The sequence below is a fragment of the Oryza brachyantha genome, chromosome 1, assembly GCF_000231095.2.
Source record: "Oryza brachyantha chromosome 1, ObraRS2, whole genome shotgun sequence".
Lineage (NCBI taxonomy): Eukaryota > Viridiplantae > Streptophyta > Magnoliopsida > Poales > Poaceae > Oryza > Oryza brachyantha.
This window is the reverse complement of record NC_023163.2, coordinates 25,303,063-25,318,258: the sequence shown is the minus strand read 5'-3', so window position 1 is coordinate 25,318,258 and position 15,196 is coordinate 25,303,063. Positions and strand designations below refer to the sequence as shown.

Sequence of the window (15,196 nt, the reverse complement as noted above, 5' to 3'; positions counted from 1 at the left end):
CGTAAAATTTAAGTGTCATGGATATAATTAACTTTTTTTTTCGAATTCACAAAATTTATCATTTTCTAGTAAATTCTCGCACTTAGTCCTCCGCTTGACATACATGTAAAAAGTTATTTCATAACTATCACAAAAGAAATTCTAAACTATTTGACCGAATTAGTTACGAAAAAGAAATCAAAGTTCACTCACAAAAAGTGCCACTTGTTTGTGAGAGGCTTGTAATATTCCTTGTTACAAGATGTTTGCAGTTTTCCCCTTCTTACAATCTCAACCGTCCGGAAATGCGAAACCCACAGATTTGCAGGCGCCTTCTGCACGAAGGCTGTTTGTTCACCGCGCGGGCCCGTGTGCGGCACGGACCCGAAAATTGGACGCGGCCCGCTCTCCAACCCCGGCACGGCAGAAGAGGGCCGTCCCGTCCGTCGGAAGCCGATCCGGCGATCCCAACTGCCCACGCGATTCCACCGCGTCCCCTCCAGCACATGCCCAGCCCCCACCACGAAATTACCCCAACACACAGAGAAAAATCGCAGAATCGCGCAATTCGACTCCGACTTGTCCCGGCTGCCATTCCGTCCCCAAGCCGACTCGCCCTCCTCCGCTTTTCTAAATCCCCCAACCCGGAACGAAAAATTTCCCCTTCGTCCCAGTTTTTTTTTCTTTTCCACCACCACGACGACGCGGATGGCATCTTCTTCGTCCTAGCGCGCCGGCGGCCGCCACGCGACCGGGTTTGGGGTGGGGGGGGGGGGGGGAAAGGGGTTTCGGCTCGGTCCGGAGGAGGGGAAGTCGGCGCCCGCCCCCGCTCCCACGGCGAATTGCATGATCGAGGCCCGGCGTGGGGGGTAGGAGTGATGGAGGAGGAGGCTTCGGCGGCGGCGGCGACGGCGGCGGAGGATTTCGACGGCGGCTTCGGCGCCGCCGGGGACAACCTGTCCATGCCCTACATGGACTTCATGGCGTTCCTCGATGACGAGGACTGGAAGGAACAGCAGCACGAGGTGCGTTACTATTTCTCCGCCTTTGCCCTAATTCGATGTTTTATCTGTGGCGTCGGATCCGATTCGGTGCGCGGGGTTGTTCAGGGGCTGGGCTGACGTTTTCTCTAGGGTTTTTGATTGCATCGGGGCTGGATGCGTAGATTTCTCGAGACGTTTCTAAGCGATTTAGGATGTTTGGGGGCTTAGGCGCTGTGTTTCCCCCCTTGACCTTGAGTGTTGTTGTGTCTAGACGAACAAAACGATCTTGATCAAGCTTAGATGCACTTTTGGTCAGGCTATTCGGTTTGACAAGCAATTTTTGTGGTTGTTTTGGATAAGTGGAGCTCTGGGTGCTTGGAAAAGAGATCAAGTCAAGTCACAGTTTTGTTAAATGTTGGTTGAAATGATAGACTATCTGAAGACAGATCTTCAACAATCATCATGTGCCAAAATGATCCTTGGTGGTTGCCTCTGGACGCTTGATTTGCAGAGGCTTGGTCGCTGGCTTATTGGGTTCCATATTTGATTCACTGGCCTTGTCCGTGGTGATACTCCGAGAAGGTGTGATGGTGGCAACTGGAAGCTGAGTTGACTGGCAATAGTGGCATTCACGGTTGGGATATGGTGCTGTCATGCTGTTTTCAGTGGCGATGGGCTATGATATCCATTAGGCTGTTGGAATGGGAGAAAAAGGTCGCAGAAGCATCTTGGTAGTGAGTTGGAAGTGTGATTGCTGTCTAATGGATGCAATGATATGTGTGCTTTTGGTGTCATCTTTTCTGCTTTGTCTCATTGTATGTCAGGGTCCTGTACACTTGTGTTCTGTAAGCTCACTGGTGAGCATAGATGCGTGCATCATGCAGCTATGAGCTATTCTTGTGGCTTGCTAAGAACATATTTTCATTATAATGTTCACATGGGAGTTCGATTCCCTCAAGACCAGAAAAGAAAACTTAGTGCTGCAAAAAACCCCTTTTTTTCTCGGAATCCTAACACATGTAATTTAGTAGTGGGAACTATTGAATTTGTTGCTGGCTTGCAGATAGCTATATTTATTATGATGGTTGGTGCTGACAAATCTTTTGTTTTATATGCATGCTTGAATAGCCTTTTGTTGTGCATTGGCTACGACTGTTAACTAAAAGAAAAAGAGATGAATCAAACTGATTTTATTCAATGCGACGTGATTGTTAAGACCTTGAATACTTTGGGTGAATGCTGTTGGAAATATAAAATTTCTGTTTGCATTTGGTTCAGTGGTGAAATGATGATGGTCAACTGCATTGCCATTTCTTGTTTTGTGGTCAGTAACCAGCAAAATTTTACATTTATTTTCAGCATATGCCATCTTTAGTCATCAGCTGTGTGTGGATATTTTCATGGCTGACCAAGTTTCCTTGACTCCAAAAACTGGAATTGAATTTTCCTGTTAGCTGATAATTGTTAATTTGTGGTCAGTTCATTGCCAGGAATGTACTTAGCCACATTGCTATACAATCACGCTCCTCGTTTGGTCTATTATCTTTCGTTCCCTTGATAAATGTGTATCTTTGTAATTAGAGAGCCATTATATTGTTTCACAGGTAAATCAAGGTTGTTTTGAGATGCCAGTGGGCAGCACAAGTTCTGAAAATGCAGTTCAGAACAATGAAGGTTGGTTAAGCTTCTTATTTTACTGTGTTTTTGTTGGATACACAGCTTTCTTTTCCATGTTCAATTTTTAATTTTTCTCTTTTATTATTTATGAAAATGAGCAGAAATTTTTGAGAATAAAGAAAATTGGTCAAACTACATGCATACAGATCCTTCACATAATCAGATGGATGTAATGATGAAGTGTAACCATGGTGGAGAATCTTATGATCACTCAGAGGAAACCCTTTCTTATAGATTGCCTGAGAATGGTGAGAAACACAAGAAAAGCTTCCATCTGGAACATTTTTTTTTCTTTTTGTATATTATATACCATTTTAATTTTGGTGCTGCTTCACAGATTTTTCTGAAAATTCAAGGGATGGTAACCCTGAGAATCAGCATTTACCGAGGGAGGCATTAAACCATGCTAATACCACTGAAGAAATTGTCCCTCTATATGAAGATTGTACAAATGGTTACTTTGGTCAGCATTCGATGCACTTTGACCATACACAAGTTAGAGTAGAAAACAACTTTGAGGAAATGGAACCACACACTAATACTTGTATGGCGGTTTCCTGCTTTGCAATATATTTGTGTGCTCTTCTTCGTGTTGTTTGAATATAAAGAAGTCACTAATTATTTGATATCTCCTGCAGATTCAGCATGCGATATGTTCACAGAGCAATCTGGTTTGAGTGAAGTTAAATGTGACACAGGTGCCATGCTTGGTAATTCTGAGCAGGAGGGTAATCATTTCACATCAATGCCTATGTTTTCTCTTGACCATAGTGCAGTTATACCTGATATTCCTTATACCGAGGTGAACATTGGTGATGTGCCTGGAAGCATGCAGAATGGGAACAGCAGTTGTTTAACTGTACAAGGAGAGTGCCTACAGGGGGAGTATGGGGAGTATCCTCAGCCAGGTTATGGATACTTTGATGTGGCTGATGGGGGATCGCTGCATGATTTGCCACAGAACAATCAGTCATATGAGATGGAACAATTGCAACAGAATATATGTGAAAGCAGTCCAATGCAAGCGGGCTCTCCAGATCAATATTGTGATGATACATCTCTGTCGGATTGTTATATGGATGATGTATCTTCGATAGATTCAATGTCCAGCGAGCAGAACCGATCAGAAGAGATCTGTTTCAGGAGTGAGTCTAGCACTGACTCTTCTCCGGTGCCCTCAAGCAGAAACTCCACCACTGAGGATGCTGATAAATACTTTGGGACACCACAACATTTGCAGAATTCCATATTTGTTCCTGTCAATACCCAAAACCAACACACATTCATAAACTCAAGTGATTCAATGCCTCCAACCTTTCATAAAAAGTATGACATTCCTAGAAACGGCAGTTCTTCTATTCTGGGTACTACATCCAGGAATTGCTTCAGTATAGATTGCAGCCGTGATTCTGATTTATGTATTATTGAGGGTAGTAGGAATCCTGCTACTGGACATATATTACCACACCAAGGATTACAACATAACTTCCAACAATCTATGTGTGCAAATCCTAATCTTCCTCGGTTTGGAGGGATGAGATACAGGCCACATGAGGAAAGAATGACTTTACGGCTTGCACTACAGGTAATAGACCAGTTTTACTCCTGGTGATACTTGTTCTCATGAAGTACCTTAAACAAATAAGGTCGTCCTAACCTTTCTTAGTGCATTTGTTATCATGTTTCTGGTCACTAAAAACAGAGAATGATGATTTTTTAATGAAGATACCTGCCTCGTATTATTTCTGTAAAAATCCTAAGAACAAAATGCCTTTTTTTTGTTGTTAACTGATGGGTGCTTATGTTTACAACCATTTCTGCACTGTGACTCTATTAAAAATTGATTTTTGACCTTTTTGCCATGGAAATTCACTGAACATTGGATTTAACTGTTGACTGGTGAATGTTATTTCATCTGGTATATATGTGGCGTTATTTTTCCCTTTCTGTTATCCTTGGTTGAATTGTTGTCGAAGTTGATTTTTTTAGCCGTTAATTGATGTACCTCTTGCATCTAGTTATCCTTTTAGGTTTTCCTCTTCTTCTTCTGCAGTGTACTTAACCATTGGATGATTGGCAGGATATTTCTCAGCCGAAGTCTGAGGCTAATCCACCTGATGGGGTTTTAACAGTTCCTTTATTGAGGCATCAGGTACTCCTTTGCAACTAAAGCTGTGCTACTCCCTAAGAAATAGTACTTCCAGCCAACTTCTGAAATGTATTTTTTTTGGCAGAAAATAGCATTGGCATGGATGGTACAAAAGGAGAGAAATGGTTCGAGTTGCTCTGGTGGAATTCTTGCAGATGATCAGGTATGCTAGTTTATCTTACTTTACAGTCTACATGGACCGCACTGAAGCCCGTGTGCAGGATCGAGCCAAACAGTCCATTATATCCTAATTAGACATCTGATATTTTTCAATTTTTTAGGGCCTGGGTAAAACAGTGTCGACTATATCACTGATTTTGACAGAAAGGTCACCAGCTCCATGTTCAGCTGTTAAGCAAGAGCCATGTGAAGCTGTAACTCTTGATGATGATGATGATGAGGAGGATGACTCTACTGAGCCTCATTTGAAGAAACCATTGCTAGCACATCTAGCAGATACATGTAAACCTGAAGTGATAAGTACTACAGTTAAGTCAGAAAGTCCTCTTGGAAATATTAAGGTTGCTAGACCAGCTGCTGGGACTCTGGTTGTTTGCCCCACGAGTGTGCTACGGCAGTGGGCAGATGAACTGAGGAATAAAGTCACTAGTAAAGCTAACTTGACCTTTTTAGTGTATCATGGTAGCAACCGCACAAAGGATCCTAATGATCTTACTAAATATGATGTTGTGTTAACCACATATTCTATAGTAAGCATGGAAGTACCAAAACAATCAAGTCCTGATAGTGATGATGAAGAGAAAGGGAAGCCTGACAGATATGGTGCCCCTGTTGGCTCTTCAGGAAGCAAAAAGAGGAAGGCTTCTTCTAAGAAGAACAAAAGTGTTAGCACACCAGAGAGTAAATTGCCTGAGAAACCTCTAGCAAAGGTTTCATGGTTTAGAGTTATCCTTGACGAAGCACAAAGTATTAAGAACTATCGAACCCAGGTTGCTAGAGCATGCTGGGGTCTGCGAGCCAAACGAAGATGGTGTTTGTCAGGGACACCTATACAGAATGCCATTGAGGATCTCTATAGTTATTTCAGATTTTTGAGATATGATCCATATGCTGAATACAAAAAATTTTGCTTCATGATAAAAACACCAATCAGCAGGAACCCAGTTACTGGGTACAAGAAGCTTCAGGTTGTTTTGAAGACAGTAATGCTGAGGCGAACAAAAGGTCAGTAATTGATATTTTCTTGTCCATCTTCTGCATGTAAACTCAAGAACAATTCTATTGTGTTGATAACTTCCTTTTTACATGGTTTTTTCCTAAGAATTTTTTTATTTTTTAAACCTTTTTAATAAATAATTTTATTACTAAACCTCTGGGGAAAATATTTTCATCCTATGAACCTTTTAGCCACGCCACTAATATTGGCGTGGCGAAATGGCTTACCACGCCATTGCCATGCTGATCAGGTGGTGTGGCAGCGTTGTCTTGCCATGCCACCCACATTGGCGTGGCCAAAAGGTTCAGTTTTGAAAAAATTTTGCCCGGTGGTTTAGTAATAAAATTACTTGCTAAAAAGGTTTATTTAATAAAAAAATTTCTTTTCCTAAACTACATGCCCTCTTACACTCCCCCCAAATATGTTTTTAAAAATCTAATTCGGAGCAACCATGTTCTTTTGTTAAGTTGAAGGTATAAATTTATCTCTCTCCAAATGACATGTTAAAGAATTGTTAATGTCTTATTTAACCTCTTGAAAAGTACCTTGTTCGTTCATATGGCTGTCTTTAGATAAAACTGTTCAACCAAAAAAAGATAAATGGTAAGTGTAAGTTTTTCCCATGGTATTTTGGAGCTATATTATATTCATTTCTTTTTTCTTCAAATTTCTTCCAATGCTGCTTTATCCAAGACTAGGTAGATAACTTTATGTGTGGCAGATCACTTCATAATTGGCGTTGGGAATTGGAGGGTACAAAATGGTTGAGATTCCCGTTTGTCCACCTACTCTTCTTAACTGACCCTCTGCTAAATACACTTCATAAATTGTGTCGAAAGATTTACATGCTCGTCGTGTAATGTTGTGATTCTCTTAGTTATGACCTGTTGTATTGCAGCAACGATGCTTGATGGAAAACCTATAATTTCATTACCCCCAAAGACTGTCTCTCTTAAGACAGTGGACTTCACTTGTGAGGAGCGTGCTTTTTATAACACTCTTGAAGCGGAATCACGAGAGCAGTTCAAGGTATGTTCACAATGTTAATTAATAGTCTCCTTTATGAGATCTTTTTTTTTCTCAATATGCTTTTGCCTTTTCATTTGTCAATGGTTTATAAAATACTTTACTCAACAACCACATTAGTTATTATTAGGAGTACATTCTCTATAATGAGTGTTTTCCCTTGTTATGTTAAACATGTTATAGATTGTGTTGGTACTGATCACCATATAAAATATTTTACTTGACAACTGCATTAGTTAATTTTAGGAGTACATTATCTATAATGAGTCTTTTCCCTTGTCATGTTAAACATGTTATGTATGCAGAAACAGAGCCCTACATACCCATGTATCTTAGTAGAGCCTCATTTTGCCTTCTAAGTTCTAATATTGATTATCCATGGACCTTCTGCCTTCTTTGGTGGACAACATTTATTCCAAGCAACTAGGCATGGGCCCCTTTGAACTAATAAATCATCCTTCCAAGAGAATAACTATATAGATGTTATTTAGACATTGAACCTATTCCATTGTCATTAAAACCAAAGCTAATCAGCTAATGCTTAATTACTTGATATTGTTGCTAGCTTTCACATTTCATTGATGAACTTTACGGAGGTTAACTATGCTTCCTTGTGCAAATGAACAATCTATTTGCAGGAGTATGCAGCTGCTGGTACTGTCAAGCAAAATTATGTAAATATCCTGCTGATGCTTTTACGGCTCAGACAGGCATGTGATCACCCTCACTTAGTTCGAGGCCATGAGTCTACTTCTAGTCGGATGTCTTCATTGGAGATGGCAAAGAAGCTACCAGTGGAAAGGCAAGAATCACTGCTGATTTGCTTGCAGTCTTGTTCTGCGTTATGTTCTCTCTGCACTGTAAGTAAACGTGCTCCCTTTTTTATACTACACCTAATGTTAATTCTACCGGCATTGGACCTGTGTTATGTGTTATTGCTGCATTTGACTTTTGCTATTCACTATCAAGCTGTGAGTGTGGACTGATTATTTTCAAACTTGAATTTCCTTTTCTTTTTTTGAGTTAGTAAGTTAAAGAGCTAACAGACTGCCTTTTATGTTACTCCCACCATCCCAGAATATAAGTTTTACGGCTGGGCATGCGTGTTAAGGAAGTTGATGGAATTAAATGATGGAATGTTGTGATTTGTTAAGAGGTGGAAGTAGGTGGGAAACTTTAGTGTTGCAAGTTTGTAATTGGTTGAAAGGAAAATGTAGGTGTAGAAGTTATATTTTGGGATGGAGGAAGTACTATCAGAACATGAGATTCCTAGAAATAGGAATTATCACCTGGATGCTCGTATGACTTCTGAATCTAGTGCTAGATACCAAAATATATCTTGTGGTTATCATACATCTGAACATTATGTCTGCATGATTATTAGTGGCTTGATTTGACTGAAATTTTTGTTGTTGTTCATGCCTGTCATTTGCCTTGCATCCATTTCTGATCCATTGGTCTGTACATAAATTTTGCAGGATGCACCAGAAGATGCTATTGTTACTATATGTGGTCATGTTTTTTGCAACCAATGCATACTAGAGCATCTTACTGGTGATGACAGCGTATGTCCAGTGTCCAATTGCCGAGTCCGACTAAATTCAACTTCCTTATTCTCCAGAGGCACCCTTGAGTGTGCTCAGAGTGGATCAACCTGTGAGTTGCTATCTAACGATTCCGATGTAGACGTGTTGCAAGAAAAGCAACCTAGATTTGATTCGTCTTATGCATCTTCCAAAGTAAGAGCTGCCCTGGATATTCTTCTCTCGTTGCCACAACTGGATTTCACCCATACGAGTGATGACAAAAGTAAAATTGTGCATCCTGACATGATCAATGGGAATAGTTCTTCTGAATATATTGACACCAAGACAACTGAGAAGGCCATTGTTTTCTCTCAATGGACTAGAATGCTGGATTTGCTAGAGGTTCATTTGAAATCTTCTAATGTCACTTATCGGAGACTTGATGGAACAATGTCTGTCGCAGCTCGGGATAGAGCTGTAAAAGATTTCAACACAAATCCAGAGGTTTGTATTCAATGACGTCTTGCCATATGTAACTTTTGCAGAGTTCTGTTCTTTACTGACTTGCTCTGTTGACAGGTTTCTGTTATGATTATGTCTCTCAAAGCTGCAAGCCTTGGTCTGAATATGGTGGCGGCCTGCCATGTGCTTTTGCTTGACCTTTGGTGGAATCCTACTACAGAAGACCAAGCTGTTGACAGGGCGCATCGTATTGGTCAAACTCGACCTGTTACGGTGTCACGGTTAACCATAAAAGATACCGTGGAAGATCGTATCCTTGCTCTCCAGGTAAGGCAAAAAACCTCACCTTTGCTCCTGATTGCAAATTATTCCTGTAGCCTGGGAGGTAAAGCGGATTCTCTGATGTAAATGCCCCGTGACATGGTCATTGACATGTGGGCCCATTGACGATAGGGCCCATATGTCAGTGGCCATGTCCCTTTGACTTCATGTCAGAGGATCTCAATCCCATGTTACCTAAGTAGCCTAGAGGCTGGTTTTCCTTAGTGTTGCGAAAACACTAATTGTTGGTGTAAGCCTTTTGGGTGGCTTTTAGTAGATGGTAAGTGGTAACATTTTTCTCCTGTCTTCCTGTTTTTCAAGTAAGATCCCACTGACATTGCCTTATGGCATCTGGAACGGTAATTCTGTAGAAAAGTATATCACCGTAGTCCACTTGGACCACCCACGATACATCTAGAATTGCCACAAACAACTCCATCTAGAACTGCTCTTGGAGTTCACCTGTTTATGAGGATGTGAGTCGTGAGATCATGCCATTTGCAAAATCCAATTGTAGAGCTAATCTTCGACCCTTCCAATCGCTACTACACTTTTCGTCATTATTTATTCTGTTCTGTTATCGCGTGATGCCCTACTAAGTTGTAGTATGTCTCAGGAGAAAAAGCGGGAAATGGTTGCTTCTGCATTTGGGGAAGACAAATCTGGTGCCCATCAAACTAGATTGACGGTGGAGGACTTGAATTATTTGTTCATGGTTTAGTATTTCTCCTCGGATTGGACACAATTTTGCCCATGGGATGGTGTAACAAGCAACGATAGATGAAATATGTCGGGATATAATTTCTCTAGGCATCTAGCGTTTTTAGTTTGTACAGGTGCTCAGATTTTGTAGTTAAAAGGTGGCATTGTGGTGCTTAGACCATCCGATTCATTTTTTTTCCCAGTGCAAGTAGATAGTTAACCTCATCAAGTAATTTTTCAATGAGCTGCAGTGGTGTCTTTTAACTATATCATGAAGATACAAAGGTTAGCCATATTTGTACATAGTCTTCACCAGCATATCTTAACTCAGCTTGAGCTTTTCAGCATTTCCTCCGAATGGTTGTACATCACAAACCATGTAAAAATTGAGCTGAATTTGTCTCTTGAACAATTATTTTCAGTTCATTAAACATGACAGTTTATGGAGAATATGGTAGCTCAAATTTTGCAATGAATGTAAAGCCTTGCTTGATACTGAACTCGTGTGTATGCCGCCCAAGACATAAAGATCAGCTGGCTTTCAGCGCTGTTGGGGAAAAAAAATGATGGTTTGGCGAAATAGCCATGGACACTTGGGTCCTGTTTGACACACCTTAGGATTATAAGAACCAACTAGTCAGAACAAATTATAGAATCAGCTTTTGGTTCCTGGTTTATTTTTTATTTTTGGATTCTACAAGCCCAGCTGATAAGTAGATGCTTTCGCACTCAAAGCTTAATACATTTTTAGTTATCCCCTCCCTCTGAATCAACGATCCTCGTCACATTTTGATTATATGCACATGTCAAAGTTTCAAACTACACCGTACATCTGCCACTCCATGTATGTGGTCAAACAAAACCTGAAAAATTAGACACAAGAAGTAAGCATAGCTACAGTTGAGCTCCAAAAATCTGCTCATGGATCAATTCGTCTATCATTGATCTCCGATCCTACGGGATTGGACCCCGAGGATCCACACTGACTAACGCCCGTGCATTCCGTGCTCGACGTTCCCGCGACGGACACCGGAGCAGCCAAGTCCGGCGGCGGGAAGTACGACGGCACCGGCATCTTCGGCGGCAGCAATGGCAGCGGCGCCTCGAACTTGAGCACGTTCAGCGCCTGCCTGACGCTCGGCCGGTGCGCGTAGTCGGGGTGAGCGCACCACAATCCTACCACCATAAGCCGCTCCATCTGCTCCAGATCGAACTTGCCGTTGAGCCTCCGGTCCGCCGCTGCAAGAATGGTCTTCTTGCCGTACAGCTCCCACACCCACGGCACCAGCCTCGCATTGCTCGGCTCCTCGTCGAGCTCCGTGGGGCGGCGGCCGCACGCGATCTCCAGCGCCACGACGCCGAAGCTGTACACGTCCGACTCCCGGCTGGCCCTGCCCGTGACGACGCACTCCGGCGCCAGGTAGCCCAGCGTGCCGGCCAGCACGGTGGTGCGCGGCTGGCTGCCGTGCTCGACGAGCTTCGCGAGGCCGAAGTCGCCGAGCTTGGCGCCGAAGGCGGCGTCGAGCATGACGTTGCTCGGCTTGATGTCGCGGTGCACCACGCACTGCGGGCACTCCTCGTGGAGGTAGAGCAGCGCCGACGCGAGGCCCAGCGCGACGTTGTACCGCGTCGGCCATGAGAGCGGCGGCGGCGCCGCGGCGCCCTGCTTGCCGCCGTAGAGGTGGTGGTCGACGCTGCCGTTGGGCATGAGCTCGTATACCAGCAGGAAGTCGCCGCGGTGCTCGTGGCACCACCCGACGAGGCGGACGAGGTGGCGGTGGCGCAGCTGGCTGATGATGCGCACCTCCGCCGCGTACTCCTTCCGCCCCTGCGTCGAGCCCTTGGACACCCTCTTGATCGCCACCGCCAACCCGAGCTCCTTGAGGAACCCCCGGTACACCCCACCGAAGCCGCCCTGCCCGAGCTTCCTCTCGTCGGAGAAATTCTTCGTCGCCGCCGCAAGGTCGCTGTACCGGAACCGCCTCGGCCCGCTCTCCACGAAGAACTCCTCGTCAGCGAGCTCGTCGTACCCCATTTCGTCGTCGATGCCGCCACCGGCGAGCTCTCCGGCTTTCCTCCATTGCGTCACAAACCAGAGCACGCCTGCGACGACGAGCACGAGAAGCAAACCGCACAATCCTAACACCACCCACAGGATTACCGTCTCCTCCTTGGGGTCGATGCTGGAGGTGAACTCCCAGTACAGCACCTGGTGCAGCTCGGCGGCCTCGCCCGTGGTGGCCGAGAAGCCGACGGCGACGGCGTCGGGAAGGTACTCCATCAGGTCGACGGAGTACCAGAGAAGGGCGTCCGTCGGGGCTGCGTCGCCGTAGGAGAGCGCGACGGTGAGGTTCTTGGCCTTGCCGTCGTACTCGACGCGGGCGTGGGCCCTCCGGCCGTCCTTCATGCTGGTGGGCCAGTCGACGGTGGCGGCGGAGACGATCCCGCCGAGGTCAACGCCGACGTGGTCGTCGCTGGGGTCCCACTCGTTCTTGTAGGTGTCGAATTCGACGGCGACGAGCGGGCGCCGCGGGTGCCCCCGGCCGTCCCCGCGGGCGGAGGAGTTGAAGAGACCTAGGAGACCGCCGGCGGAGCTGTTGGGGAGCACGGAGGGGAAAGGGGAGAGGAAGAAGGCGAGCCCGTCGCCGGAGGCCGCGGAGGGGTCGGGGGCGGCGATGGAGAAGGAGAAGGCGGTGGAGAAGGAGGCCGGGCGGCGGGAGACGGGGTCGCAGAGCGGGACGGGGCGCGAGAAGTAGGCCCGCCCGGCGCTGCTGGTGATGGGGCCGATGCGCTCGTCGCGGGTGAGGCGGATGAACTTGTTGAAGAAGGCGTCGCCCTGGAACGCGATGCCCGACGGCGCCGTGTCCGATGAGGTGAAGTTGTAGGTGAAGGAGAAGGCCGCCGCGGCGCCGGGCGGCAGCGACAGCAGGGCCACGAAGAGGAGGAAGGGGACGCCGGCGGCGACGGAGATCGCCATGGCGGAGAGGGCCCTCCCAGGCGAGCCTTGGAAAAGATACGCTACTGTACTTAACATTGGGTTGAAAACCAACCAGAAGGCTGAGAAGGCTCGAGCGGGCCAGCTAGGATTGGTTTGGCCGTGTCGTTTTTTTTTTCTATACGTTCTCAAAAATAGGAGTACCGGTGGGATTCAAGTTTTTATTATAACATAATTTTATGAATTAAATCGTGTGATTTTAATTATTTCAATGATTCTAGCGTCTGCTTTAAAAATAAATCTAATTAATTAAAAATTAAAAGTACTAATCACTAAGATAACTAAACAAAATATTTTAATATTTACGCTAAATAACTTAGAAATATATTTCGCAACGAAGACAACGTTATGTACGTGCTGTGCATAACTACATACATGCTACCCAAATTTGCAGCTGTCATGTCAAGAGCCCAATAAATTAAAATTTTTTTCTTATGCTCATGTCTATAGGCTACAATTTTAATTTTTAAAGTTAGGCCCAATTTAGATTCCAAAAATTTTTGAAGGAGAGTCAAGTCGGACGTTTGATCGGATGTCGGAAGGAGTTTTCGAACACGGATGAAAAAACGAATTTCACGGCTCGCCTGGAAACCACGAGATGAATCTTTTGAGCCTAATTAATCGTCTTTAGCACATGTAGGTTAGTGTATCACTTATAGCTAATTATACACTAAGGCCCTGTTTCTTTCAGCTTAAGATTATTATAATCTAGATTATTGAATCAAATTACTATAAGCTAGATTATTATAATTTGTAGTAGCATAAGCTATGGTTGTTTCTTTTCTAGATTATTAGAGCCTAGATTATTGGGTTTGCAAGTCTAAAGAGGGAGTGGGGTGACATGGTGGGTAATTTTTTACTCAATAATCTGGAAAAAGCTCACATAAATGAGCTTATCAGATTATAATAAGTTGAGCTCCAGATAATAATAAGTTACTTTAATAAGTTGTCTGTTTCTTTCAGTTTACTCCCAATAATATGGATTATAATAATCCCAAGCTGAAAGAAATAAGGCCTAATTAGGCTCAAAATGTTCGTCTCACGATGTTGCCCATAACTGTGTAGTTAGTTTTTATTTTCATTAATATTTAATGCTTTATTTAGATGTACAAAGATTTAATGTGATGTTTTTGAAACTAGACGAGCCTTAATTTCGAATTTTTTTCATAATAGTTTATTTTTCACTATTTGTCTGTTGAATTCTAAAAATACACTATAAAAGTTTTATTTATTAATTATTTTTTAATTATAAATATATTGTTTCGTTTTTTCCTCTGAACAACCGAAAAATGACCACGCGAGTTGCTAGCATGTGATGGTACCACGCGAGTTGCTAGCATGTGTGGTAAGTAGTACATGAAGCAAGAGAAAATTTGGTCGATTTCGAGACCTCTTCAGAGGGTCTGACGTCGATTTCTCCGTCTCGAATTTCGCCGGCGCACGAGGGTCGTTTGTATTTACTCCGGACGTGTTAATGTGCCCGCCCTCAGCCAGGGGAACACCGAACGCGCGGGACGGCGGGTGGAACGCAGAGTGACCGGACACACGCCGCACGGTGGCAGCAGCGAGAGATCCAGAGTTGGCCGGTGGTAGACCGTCGCGGAGGAGGGAGAAGCCAGCACCCCGGTTCCCGGGTCACTCGGTGAGACGACGGTGGCATCCAGACCATCGACAACGGCGCGAGGCTTCGGTTCCATATATGCTTGGTGCATTGGCAAGGGTCAAACAATTCATCTTGTTCATATTCACAGTCGGGTGGTTCCGGCACGGTTAAAGTGAAAAATGTTACTGGTTGAATCTGAGAAAATAATACTTCTGCTTATCGCTATCGCACCCAACCGGGAGCCTAGTTACCAGCGCGATCCGATAGTTTCGTGAAGCCTGATCCGTGGAAAAACACTATTGGTTAGCACCTTTCTCTCCAGCTATCTTTTAGAGCAGGTACGATAGAAGAATATAAGCCAGCTATAAGCATATTTTAAACAGATAAGAGGAGAGAGAAGAGAGATGGACTATTAAGTAGTCTGCTGTATACGGGCTCCAAGACAAAATATGTGTATGACATGTGGGACCGTATATTGATGTTTTATAGGTAACTATTGTATGAATTGGCTATTAGATTGACTATAGATAAATTGTAGCTATTAGTTAGCTATACTATTTAACTTGCTCTCAAGGGCGTGTTTGGAAGAGAGGTCA

At 44.2% G+C, this 15,196-nt stretch overlaps 2 protein-coding genes across 3 annotated transcripts; one reads left to right on the top strand and one right to left on the bottom strand.

Annotated features, from left to right (window-relative positions):
* Nucleotides 1-538: 538 nt before the first annotated feature.
* On the top strand, nt 539-10,448 carry LOC102709051 (helicase-like transcription factor CHR28). 2 transcript variants are annotated; one of them, XM_015843550.2, is made up of 13 exons: nt 539-1,004; nt 2,567-2,636; nt 2,786-2,887; nt 2,977-3,183; nt 3,278-4,224; nt 4,720-4,791; nt 4,874-4,951; nt 5,070-5,973; nt 6,864-6,994; nt 7,630-7,851; nt 8,470-9,021; nt 9,097-9,306; nt 9,917-10,448. In XM_015843550.2, the coding sequence occupies exons 1-13, from the start codon at nt 858-860 to the stop codon at nt 10,019-10,021; spliced, it is 3,747 nt and encodes a 1,248-aa protein (XP_015699036.2). In that variant the 5' UTR covers nt 539-857; the 3' UTR covers nt 10,022-10,448. The 2 variants fall into 2 exon arrangements, with proteins under 2 accessions (XP_015699036.2, XP_015699033.2); XM_015843547.2 differs by having other exon boundaries at nt 2,741-2,887.
* A 223-nt stretch (nt 10,449-10,671) lies between these two features.
* LOC102720376 (L-type lectin-domain containing receptor kinase IX.1-like) lies at nt 10,672-13,043 on the bottom strand. The gene has a single exon (XM_015838743.2). It carries the CDS (start codon nt 13,034-13,036, stop codon nt 10,922-10,924), a length of 2,115 nt encoding a protein of 704 aa, XP_015694229.2. The 5' UTR covers nt 13,037-13,043; the 3' UTR covers nt 10,672-10,921.
* Between the last annotated feature and the right edge of the window lie 2,153 nt (nt 13,044-15,196).